The sequence below is a fragment of the Vespa crabro genome, chromosome 6 (assembly GCF_910589235.1).
Source record: "Vespa crabro chromosome 6, iyVesCrab1.2, whole genome shotgun sequence".
Taxonomy (NCBI): Eukaryota; Metazoa; Arthropoda; class Insecta; order Hymenoptera; family Vespidae; genus Vespa; species Vespa crabro.
In genome coordinates this window covers 11,163,199-11,175,944 of record NC_060960.1, presented here as the reverse complement: position 1 = coordinate 11,175,944, position 12,746 = coordinate 11,163,199, and the positions used below count along the sequence as shown (strand labels likewise).

Below are 12,746 nucleotides of genomic sequence, written 5' to 3'. Positions count from 1 at the left end.
CGAGATAAAGACGATAGGTAAATAATAATAGCAACATACGTAAGTATAGGGGATAAGAGATACCTACTAAGATACGCAGCTACGATTCCACACGGAAGTCGACGAACCAAACGGCGTGGCCTTTAATGTTCTCGTGAAGCATTAATGAAGATTCGCTTTCACCGATATCGTCATTGCGAGTTACTCCGAACGCGGTTTCTTCCTCAACGATATTCTTAACTTTGCGCCCGATCGGAGAAACCATCCATAGAGAGATGGAGAGAGAGAGAGAGAGAGAGAGAGAGAGAGAGACCTTTCCAGAACTCTTTCTTACCTCTCTAAAGCAAACATTAAAGTACGAGCATCTCTCAATTTCGTTGGACATGGTAGAAAATAAGGGAAGCAAAGACTCGATCCGTTAGAGGTACGAATCAAAGCTGAGTCATTTTATCGATCGAGCTCGATCGTAAGAATTTAATTGAACCAACTCAAAAAGTCAGTTTACACTGAGCGACCTTTTCTAAAAATATTCCCATTAAACGAGAGAATACGATTCTTCGAATGTCGTTTTAACGATCGACTCCGACTACGAAAAGTGTCTCCCTTGCTGAACGGTGTTTACCGTTATTCAATCTAAATTAATATCAATCGTACGTAGGTTGAGTCGATCGATCGAATTTTTTCGGATCTTCGAGAACGCGACCTCGACCGACTTTTTCAGCGTCGCATATTTATTAAAATGTATTACAAAGGTGCTGTGCCAGCGAATCGATAAATTATCATCTTGCATACGCCTAACGCCCTGCTTTTTATACGCACGCTCGAAACACCTGCCAATTCTCGGCCAATGAGATCGAAAGAGAGGGAGAAGAATGGACAGCTCGTTTGACGTTTCGATTTTTTCACAAGGCTTGCTCAAAACGAGCCGACACCTTAAAGAAGAAGGAGAGAAAGAAGAAAGCGTCAGGTAGCCTCGGTCGATCGTTTCGAAACGATTTTATACGGATCGGTAGATCCGCGAAGCGAAGAGCCGCGGAGAAGTGGTACACGGAGAGAGAGAAAGAGAAAGATCATCTTTAAATATCGGAGGAGAAGGAAACGCCCGAGAAAGTCCAAATTACGAAAACTATTTCGTTCTTGCGATCGTGAAAAGATGCAACAATAAATTTCTCTTCGAAATTGATCTAATAAAATTGTCGCCAACGAAGCGTGTTTCACTTTTTCGTATTGCTATGTAAATGCACCTGACACGAACGGAGGGCCGTAACGATGACGAAAGTGAATTTTAAAATCGAGGTCTCGTGTTTGCGTCCTGCCGCGGACGTTGACCTTAATATGCGTCTAACGACTCCCTCCCTCCCTCCCTCCCTCTCTCTCTTTAGCGCCACTTTGCAGAGCTCCTTTTATTCCAAGTGGGCACCATGTGGTAGCGCTTTCCTTACGACTCTGAAACATTCTTTTTTCTCGTTCTCACGACAATTCGTTCACACGGATTTCGCGGTGACTCAAGCGTAAAGTGCTGTGGGCGAGAATAAGAGAGACAAAGCGAGAGGGAGGTAGGGAGAGAGAGAGAGATATTTCAAGCCGCCTACTTGCGGTCCATTTTTATTTTCGACACAGGTGTCAACTGGCAATCGAGAACGCTTTATGTCTCTTTTTTCCATCTCTTCTTCTATCTCTCGTGTATCGATGGTAGACAAAACGGTACTTTGTGATCGACGAAACGAACCATTGTTTAAAAAGTTTTGCGAATTAAGGCATAGATCTAAAAAAGATTTTTACGCAGGATATATCGATTAAAATCCGAGTTTAAATCCAATCGTCGTAAACTACGATTAACATCTCGAAAACAATTTGCGAGATGTAAACCGGGTTGACCGTTACGAGTTTCACAAGAAATAAGACAAAATGGACACGGAGTAGAGCTGCTCGTGTTTTTTTCCTCCCTCTCCCTCTCTCTCTCTCTTTCTCTCTCTGAATGCTAGGTACGATGTATCGTATAGTTACATATTTAAAAAGATATCGTTCATTGCTTGCGCTCGTCCAACCTCGTATAAAACGTATCGATCTACCCGCAGGGCAATTCGGTAACCCGATTATTGTCGGATGAGCGTGAAGCCAACAAAATGAATAAAATCTCATTAATGAGCTCGGGAAATGTACAAGATGATTTTTACTTTCCAGAGATCATTGACCGAACAATGTTTTCGAATAATATTTCACATAGCTACGGATAATGAAAAAACAATTCCTATTACCCATCTCCAGGTGTACCGATAATGGAAAGCGAAACGAAGTTGAGGTCGACGCGCATGAACTTATCCATTAAGGGAACTTTGCACGGTGTACTCCGGAAGACGCAAGAAAGCAGACTCAGCAGTGAAAGCGATCCCGTTCGATCCGTTCAATTCCGCGAAAAAAAACAACAACAAAAAAATAATAAAAAGTATATACACTCTCACACACACGTGTGTGTGTGTGTGTGTATGTATATCACAAACTCGGGTCTAAACTCTCGAATCGAGACGCAACTCGTGCGTATCTTTGAAACTGTAAGAAAGAAAAGTAAACGAGCGTGGAGTCGTTTTGAACTCGTGAAGTAAAAATTGGGAGAAGAAGCTCCCGTCTGTCGTGTACTTTTGTACGAAATAAAAAATGTCAAGGAAAAAGAATATAAGCATATAAGAGTGCAGTAAGAAGAAAAAGGGAAAGAGAGAGAAAGAGAGAAAAGAAAGTCGTCGTATTGGCGCGCGCCAAGGGGGCCGCCGCCTTAAGGTTGTTACTGCTGGTGCTGCTTTGAGAGAGGCGGCACAAAGGAAGGAGAAAGAAGAGAAAGAAAAGAGAGACGACGTGCGTACGCGGGACATAACTCGCGAATAATGCGCCATTTTATACGGCACCGTGCACTCGTCGCGGTGCGAGCCGTAAGCAAATGCATTTTGCAAAGGCTGCAGCGACCAACTTCCAGAAGAGGAAGAGGAAGAAGAAGAAACGTACGACGAAGAGGAGGAGGAGGAGGAGGAGAAGGAGGAGGAGGAAGAAGAAGAAGAAGAAAAGACGGCTTAAGCCGAGCTCTCGCGTGTAAGGCAAGAGAGCGCGTTCGCGAGGCGACGACGAGCCGTCATTACGCTCGAAACACGCTCGTTAAGCTTCGCCAAGCAAAAATAGAACTTTCTTCCATTGGGAACTGCCAACGAGAGAAGAAGAGGAGTACCAACATGGAAAATTTATGCATGTAAATAAATACGAAATCATATATTCGCTTTTTCAAATAAAATACAAAAACCTATCATCTCTCGCCCATTGATTTTTCGCGATAGGAGAAAATTTAGCTGGCACGGCGACATTAGTAAGAGTATGAATTAACGAGATCCGCTTGATTAAGGAGTCGATACCAAGCATTAACGGCCATTACGCGTCGTTCGTCGTTCGAGGCTTCAAATGCCTTTAAGGCCTTAAGGCGACTCCTAATTATTCACTTTCTCCGCCGTGCTCACGCGACGGAATGTTTGAGATTTGAAATTTTCTTATCCGTTAGGCTCTCTCTCTCTCTCTCTCCCCCCCCCCCCTCTTTCTTTGATTGAATAACAAATAATCGAATCGAAAAGAAAGAAGAAACGTGGGTAATCATTCGTTTCGCGTGTTACGTAAAACGTCGCGGTCCTACCATTGTAACGATAAAATGAAAGAGGCGAGGCGAGGAGAGGAGAGGAGGGGAGAAGAAAAGAAAAAAAAAAGAAAAAAAATGAAAAAGAAAAAGGAAATATGCGGCAGGCACGGTTATCCTCACTTTCACGATAATGAGAAAATTGCGAAACTCGAGATCGATTTTACAACACGATTTGTCGATCACGGACTAATGATAATTCCCGAGGCATCGATGGAATCTAACGATCGGAAGCGACCGATAGATAGGTAGTAGAGGTAGAGGTACTTTTAAAAGATAATCACAGAATGAACATTTTCAAGCGATGAATAAAATAACGAACCTTTGTACGGTTGAGAGGATTCGAAAAGTCCCAGCCGGGTGCGACGAAGAGGTATCCACATTTTGAAATCTTTCTTGTAGCCTGGAACAAAATGAATAAAGGGAATGAATAAAGTTTGATTAAACGATTCTCGAAAATGTTTCTCGACGAAAGGAAGAAAACGATTCGCCATGGATCCAGGTGCTGGATCGCGCGCTTTTAACTTTCGCTCGTTACGAAAGAGAAGAGGCCACAACCGTCGTCGTCTCAAGTTTTTCTTCGTGTCGAACATGACAGAGTAAAGCACTGAAATTACACGTAGGGCAGCGATCGTTTCGTTCGCGCGAACATTGTTCGATCTGGCCTCGTCGTGTCTCGTCTTGATGGATCCACTTACGCACAACCCACGTGCAAAACTTAACTCTCCTAAGAACGCTCCTTCCAAACGAGTTTCTGCTTATGTATATCGTTTCTAAAGAACAAAATTGTAGGATGGAAACTGAGACGAGTCGAGTTTCAGTTTAAACTCTTGGAAATAAATCTATGGAAAAGAAAAGAAAAGGAAAGAAAAAGAAAAAAAAATAATGGCAAGCTGCTGCTAGTTTCTCTACATTCGATGCTTCACGCACGGCCGAGGGAAAACGTTCGTCCTAATCGAGACGACCCATATAAAAGGAAAGTACGCTCGCAAAACTCTTGTCAACGAGTTCGCAAAATTACTCGTTCGACGACGACGACGACGACGACGACAAAGCAGATGGAGCGTGCTCCGATTCGCAAGAGAGAGAGAGAGAGAGAGAGAGAGGCGGGATAGCTCTCGTGCAGTTTCATCGTGAATCTCGAAAAGCGTCTTTCACGGTTCGCTTGCCGCGTTAATCGTGCCCGATCGAGAAAAATAGAAAGAAAAGAAAAGAAAAGAAAAGAAAAGGAGAGGAGAGAGAATGAGAGAAGAAAGTAGAAAACTAAAAAGGAAAAAGTGACATTGGAAAGTCGCTATCGATATATAAATCCGCATCGCATTCTCGCGATATTACGGAAAACGTTATCATTCGAAATCACCGATCGATACAGTTTGTAGCATCGGCCGGCGAGGGTACGCTCTGTTTAACCGCTTTCCATCCGGTTTCCGATGATTTCCTGTCATTCCTCGGCACTAACAATTAACTTCCGCTGGTTAAAGCGACCGCGCGTAAATACGTGGGACGCGTCGTTCGAAACGTCCTGTCAGAAATTCATTCGTTGCCGAGTTTAAAACGTTAGAAGGCAAAAACTTGACATATTGACGAGTATCCTGGGTCAATTTCCTCGTGCTCATCCTTGGCACGATTCGAAGTTAGTTAGTCCTTGCCGATCCTTAAGCTTCGATCTGCGACCCAGATCGGCCAGAGTGACATTTATAATTTCTAATAAGGCCGATAAGGCGTTCTCTCATTATTTCGTAGGTGTATACGCACGCAAACACGCACGCAAGCACGCACGCACGCACGCACGCTCTCTCTCTTTCTCCCTCTCTCCCTCTCTATATATACATCTTTCCCGGTTTGTACGTGCGCGTGAACACGCAAGAGGCACAACGAAGGAAAACGAGGAGCGAGTTGGCGTTTATTAAGGCAATTAAAGGTCTACCTTGTCGACGAATCAACTCGTTAGCCAATCAGAACACGTCGACGTGGGCGATGCCCGCCCGTCCAATGGGCAAATACCGTTAAACGCGTTAATTCCTTCTCCACGCGCATAGACTTTAAATCGTTATTACATACTCCGAGCATGGTATAAACTATTCTCAAAGAATGCCAGCTGTCCGACTTGTCCATACAAGATGAAAGAACGTCTCTCGTATTCTCGTTGTGAAATAATCCGACGGACGGGCATTAATTATAAATTAAGCCGAGAATACGTGAGGATATTTCGTTAGCAAAATGATGATGACCCATTGACGGACGAGGTAATTATAAAGAGGAGCTTATAAAGACGAGTTTACTCGATTCCAAGGGAAATGTAACAAGTGTACATAATACTCGCGGACAACGCAGGAAAAATCCCACGCATCTGCATATCCCCCACATCCGGTATCCGTACTCAAACTCGTCACTGGAAACCTGTCTCTCACCTGGAGTTAACAACGTTATCATGCCGTGAAATCGGCCAACGAGTGGATTAACGCTTCGATAGAAAACATAGACGCGTTTCGCCTCTCTTTTCGAGTCACGACACACTTTGCCTACCGCTTATTACGATTGTATGTGCACGTGTATTTCGATTTAATAATATAATCATAGCGATCTCGTCGTACGATTCATTAAATACTATAATTGCATTTTTCTCGCGATCCTATTCTCGATCCCCAGAGAGGGAGAGAGAGAGAGAGAGAGAGAAGGGGCAGGGGGCGGGGCAGGGGAGAAAGATAAGTGGGACGCTTTAATAAGCCTCGTTACGCGTCCACGGCATCGCCTTGACCCAATAACAACGGTTTCGCGATCTCCTGCTCGTAAAACGAATATTATTATAATATAAGAAGCTGGTAGAACGAAAGAGAGACGTCTCTGGATGGAATATAGTAGGAGAAGAGACATTAGATAAGAGGATTTATTGATAAATTTTTCTTAGTCGCAAGGCGCTCTCGCAAAGCGCTCCGGTCGATGCACATAAATTATCGCTTGCGAGTCGCAGTTATGTCAGAAGCTAACTACTCCGCTCCCTTCTTGCCGAGCCCTCGCATATGTCCTCTCTTCCTCCTCCGTTACGTTACGCCGATTATTACCTCTCGAGCGTTTCGCAATAGCGATGCAGCTGTACACACAAGCGCGTACAAACATAAGGGGGCCGCGGCTATAGGTATTCCAAAAGAATTACTCAAGAGAAGAGATCGTTGGAGGTCGTAGACGTGGGATCGAACAAGTTGTTTTGCTGTCGCTTAAGAGAAACGAAGAGAGACCACTTGGAACGTTTCAGCGTAATCGGCCGAAGACTTTTGTCGGCCATTTTTCTTGCCACGCAAATCGCTAACAAGCCTCTGCTGCGGACTCTGCGAGGTGAGAATCGTGCGCTTATCGAGAATAAAAATGAGATGGGAACGAAACGCCTCGCATGCTGCGCGAGCACCTATGGATTACAAAACTATCCTCTCTATCTCTCGAACGTTTAAATTCCCTTGGAAATCGATGCTCGTTATCGCACCTCGCGCTCTTCGACGTTTCTCCCCTTTACTTCTCTTTACGTACTCTAACAATAATTGCGAGTTTGTAAACGTCTCTGTACGCAATCTTTTTTAATCGCGTTATCCTTCAAAAATTTGTAAAAAAGAAGAACATTCCAACGTAAACAGCCGTTTTTTTCTCTTTTTATCATTTGCGCGTTGAATTCGTGGAAAAATATTACGATCAAGCGTTCGATACGTTTTCATTTTCTTTTTTAAGGTCAAACGTTTCCTCTCTCTCTCTCTCTCTCTCTCTCTCTCTCTCTCTCTCTCTCTGTCGCACGCGCCTCTGAATCAGCGTATTTTCTTATTTTATTTGCCTCATCCGCAAAATATCCGTGTTGTAAGAATTCTTCCACGAATCGTAAACCCGTAGTAAAACCGTGTTATGTACGCGTGTACGTTGCGTGTTATCATTTTCACCGCTCGAGAAGAACCGAAGCCTCGGGATGATCTCGACCGTATATTTTCGGCTCTCTGCCTTAATCCGCCTTTGCAAGGACGCACAGCACGCGGGATTATTATATTATTAACGATCTCGAGAGTCGGACAAAAAGCAAGTGACGTAATCGAATACGATCAGGATCGGGATGTCTCTATGTGTGTACGTAGGTACGTAAATACTTACGTATGTAAATACAGTCGTAAATACATTACGCGTATAGACTACGTTGGTGTATATATATATGTGTGTGTATATATATACATATATATATATATATATATATACATATATATATATATACATATATATATATATATATATATACATATATATATATATATACATATATATATATATAGGTAAAACGACGTCGTGATGCGCACTTGTCGGCAATGACTGGCCTGCTGCGCGCTTCGTGCTTGCCCCAAGGCAATAACAGATAAGTACTTGCGCGTACACGTATAATATTCGAGCGAAAAAAAAAAACCAGAGCTACGTTTCGACTCTGTCTCGCCAATGCCTTCCAAATGCCAATATCATTATCAATTCGCAAAATGGCCTCTTTCTGGGAAAGTAAACGACGTAGCGTCGAAGCTCGAAAATCGAAAGTTTACGAGAGAAGAGATTTCTCTTTTTACTTTTGTTAAACGAATTGCGAATAACAATGATCTCGCTATGACAAGAAAGAGCACGGTGAAAACAATCGCCATTGAGTGGCATCTTCGTACACGACTTTCTTCGACTACCGACAAAGCCTAAGTTTTCGATTTCACGGTCGACCGTGAATAGAAATTCCGATTCGTATTCGAGGTACGCGGTTTCCTCGGTCGACGAATCGCGAACTCGAACCGCTCTCCGCCGCTTCTCCATAGGATCGCATTCGAAAGTGCGCGCGCGCTTTAATTTGAATCGTGACTCGACCGTAAATGAAAATGCTTCGTAACGATTACGCGCCTCGTCGAGATATTTCGACGTTCTCTCGTAAAAAATCGACGATCCTTCGCTTCCCTTCGTCGATTCTCATTGCGAAAACATCGAAAATGACTTATTTGTGCTAAATTACGCGGAAGTACGTTCGACCGACCGACCGACCGACCCACTCTACTCGTTTATTTGTTCGTACATTCTTTTCTTTTTCTTTTTTCCTTTCCTTGTTCTTTTTTTTCTCTCTCTCTCTCTTTTTTTGTATTATTTCAAACCGACGACGGTATGCGTTTACCGACGATATTAACTACAACCGAAACCGTTACGGAACCGATACGCCAACGTTTCTTCTATCGTTTTTCATCTCTTTTGCAAGGTTCTTAGAGATCGAAGACCGTTATTTTCTACCGCGCACACGCTTTTCCGTCAATTTGCAAATACAGTTATAAAGGCCGCTCGCAAACGTACGATCCGAGTCGAGCGAAGCGTTCGGAGTTCACGCGTAATATTAATTACACGCACAACCCATCGAATCTTATAATTATCTTTGTGCGACGCAACGGAAAGATTTGCGGTGTCATACGAAAAATCGAAATTACGGGGAAAAAATTGATGGGATATTTTATAGTACGTTGGCTGCTCGTTATCTCATCGGCCATCGGCCTCCGATCTATCGATACGAGAGATAGAGAAATAGATAAGGAAGGAATGAAAACAACGAAGCGACTTGCATATGGCAAGGCGCGTTTCGAGATGCACCGTTAGGTGAATACGTAAATGCAAACAAACAGACATTTTTATCTACAATAGCCGACTAAATTCGTTAGACCAGTCGGACTATTTAAGAATGTAACGCGACATATTCGAATTCCTTTGGAACGTCAACGTGGAATATTAATCGATCGTTGATTGGCATTCATAGGCGTACTTCACTTCCGGTTTAGAATTCCATGCGAGGAGAGACGTAGATAGTAGAGAAACCAAGAGCGTCGCTTCAAATAACAATTAATAGACGCGACCGTTCGAAAACGGTTTCAAAAGGAAAGCCTTCGTTTACGATGGCCTGTGTAAACGAGACTGCAATTCTAATCGGGCAAACGTCGCATTATGTTTTCTACATTTTGAAGCGTTCTCCGTTCAAACGTAGAGACACGTTTAAGGGTTTTGATCGAGAGAGAGACAAAGTCATCGTCGGGGAAAAAGTCCAACGAACGGCGGAGATAAAGCCATTAAATGTTTAATTCGACCGATGATTTAATATCGACGCTCGACCGAGCAAGAGAGCGAACGTAGGATCGCGAGAGGTCAATTGATCGGGTCGAATCGAATTATCTGGAGGCGTAAGTGCGTGTGTGTGCGCAGATTAAAGTGGTAGAGGCCGCGGTGCTCCGACGAGTTTCTTGAAATTATTCTCTCGAGGAGAACGACGATATCGATAGGCCGTGATCGAGCGCGCAAAGTTTCGTCCTTCGCAACCTCGACAAAGGGTAGAGCAGAGGGTCCTTTCACTCGAATGACACGAGCCCCGGAGCAACGCGTGCACGGATTCCTGTCTAATACCAGTATCCTAGTTTCGTCACTAAATGCAACCAACTGTTCAAGATGGCGTAGAGCAGAGAGACAGACAGAGAGAGAGAGAGAGAGAGAGAGAGAGAGAGAGAGAGAGAGAGAGAGAGAGAGAGAGAGAGATGGAAACACTCTCTTGTGTGTGGCTCTTGTGCCGTTGCTGTTACTACTACCGTTCCTCCAGTCGAGAGAAAGAAAAAGTTCCGAGAGCACAAGCGCCATTACTTGTGAGAAACCTCGAGTCTTGGACTCGAGAAAGCGCGCCAACCGAGATAATTGACACATTTCAAAGAGATGCCGAGTAGGAGGAAATTTAGCATCGCGGAAATCGATAAGATCGTACGACAATTACCCCGAAAAATTTCGAAATCGAACGATCGCTCTTAGCTTTTATATATATCTCTCGCCACGGCGATACGATAACGTCGTCGAGTTAAATCTTATCGATGTCGTTGTATCTCTCTCTCTCTCTCTCTCTCTCTCTCTCTCTCTGTGATCTACGATCCGAGAGGTGTCGACGACGTAGAAAATACCGACGACGCTCTCTCACATCCCTGCAGCTTGCTCGCTTACCTTGATATTTATAACGTAACGCGCTAAGCTTTACGAGCCACCCGATGGCAACGTTTAATTCTGTTCTTTGCGATCCTATCGAGTACGCGAAGGAGTTTCGTCGTGCAATTACATCGTGAAGAACGTCGAGGAGTATCTCCGACGTTATCGAACATTTGAAATTGGGAGAAAGGTTTGAAGAATGAGAAAAAAAGAACGACGATCTTATTACGCGCAGGTGCTTTCGAGGAGAATGATTTGAAGTCGGTTTAGAGGGCTGCTAAGTGGTACCACGTACGTGAGACGCGGTTCATGACCTCGGAGGCCGATCCTCTTACGAGGAGTACTGTTATTGGCATAGTGGCACGCTTAAGTCGACCCCACCGACTCGCTATTCTCGAAAGCATCTATAACGATGCTCGCTTTTATCTCGGCGACCGCAGCGCGAACGCCCTCGAAAGTCTCTCTCTGCCCCCCCCCCACTCCTCCTCCGTTTAACCTTTGACCCTCTCCGATACAACGCCCCTTTGCGCGATCGAATCTTTACTCTTTTAGACCGCTCGACTAGATTATTTAGCAAAAAAAATACCAACTATCGAGAGCCGGCATGGTACGTGACCGATTTTCATTCATCATCGTGACGCGGATTTTGCAAAAATCTTGGACGGTACGTGCGTTGTTCGCGAGCGTCGGGTTATCGAAGAATAAAATATCAGAAGGCAGAGAAAGTAGGGTAAAAAACCGGTCTGCGGTGACCGACTCGCGTCCGGTGCAAAATTGTTAAAAGAAGACAACGCCCAGCAATCGCAAAATCGCTATTTACCAAAGTACAGAGTACGAACGAAAGCGAGAGAGAAAGAGAGAGAGAGAGAGAGAGAGAGAGAGGGAGAGAGAGAGAGGCGCGAGAATTGCATTATCATTGAGCAACTTTTTCTGCAAAAGCGACGACCGGTATCTCAAGAAAGAGTCGCGAGACATTTAGATGAATTATCAACTTCTCCGAGGAGCAACCAACGAAATGAGAAGATTTAAGCAACGAGCCTTTTCTTCTTCAAAGCAAATCTCCAAAATAATAGTGCAAAGCGTTGTAAATTATTACGAGCGGATACGACGTATCGGGGGATGACGATCTTCGAATCGTCGTCGTATGAAAAAGCATATTTCTGTTTCGTCGAATTATCTTTCACGAACGTTTAACGAAGATCGTATACGGGACGAATGCACGCGAGCGAGCTGGAAAAAATAAAAAGAGATCGTAACGTGCGATGCGTTCGAAATGACAAAGAGTATCGACGGTCACGCACATGGAGCATCGCGACGATGACGCACGTCAAAGAAAGATACCTCGATACAAGCGTCGTCGACCTGCATATCCTGCAATCTTTGCAACTCTGTAATCAACTTCTCGCTCGTTTCTTTCTTGGCTCATAAAATTGCCAGACTTTTCGTCCGACTCGCGAACCAAGAAGCACGGCGACCATTATGGTTTTATCGGTAAATCTTCGGACAATAAAAAGCAAAAGATTCGAAGAGCGTTCCACGATGTGCGGCTTCTTCTCTTCCACGTAAGGTAGGGAGGGGTCGGGGGAGGGGGGAGGGGGAGGGGAGGGGGGAAGAAAGAAAGAAAAAAAAGATTAGCTCGCGAGAGGAACGTTCGTATTTTACGGTTATTTTAATGCGATACGCGCGCTGCATACAGATATATCTAAGCTCGCAGAACGTTAGCCTTACAATTAGTCCGCCGCGCGCGCGCGCGTAACCGCAATTAACTTAATAATTCCGTTATAATGCACTTATAGGTGCGCACCGGCGCGCCGCTCTTACGTGCGCCACCACAATGAGCGGCCAACGTTCCGGCTAACAATAAGAAGTAATAACGTACAACGCGTTGGAGAGAAAATTAACGAAAGTAGCACGGCTACTGGCCGACGCACGATCGAGTATTTAGACGAGAGAGAGAGAGAGAGAGAGAGAGAGAGAGAGAGAGAGAGAGAGAGAGAGAGAAGGGAAGAAAAAAGAAGAACGAGTCGGAACGGAAAAGAATCGGCGTCCGATCGAAATGACGAAACTACGAGCAAATATAAATTCGAAGAGACATAGAAGAGAGAGGTCACGA

General features: G+C 44.3%; 1 protein-coding gene across 11 annotated transcripts in view; it reads right to left on the bottom strand.

Moving 5' to 3' along the window:
• LOC124424988 (protein outspread) overlaps nt 1-12,746 on the bottom strand; it is a 63,538-nt gene that overhangs the window by 38,417 nt on the left and 12,375 nt on the right. For 10 of the 11 annotated variants that reach the window (XR_006942399.1, XR_006942400.1, XR_006942401.1 and 7 more), the window contains exon 2: nt 3,969-4,049. The exons of the other annotated variant lie outside the window; for it this stretch is intronic. Coding sequence is in view for 6 of the 10 variants with exons in the window: in XM_046964690.1 (XP_046820646.1) it covers nt 3,969-4,049 (81 nt within the window). In the remaining 4 variants the exon portion in view is untranslated. The remainder of the gene's footprint in view (nt 1-3,968; nt 4,050-12,746) is intronic. 11 annotated transcript variants of the gene reach the window in all.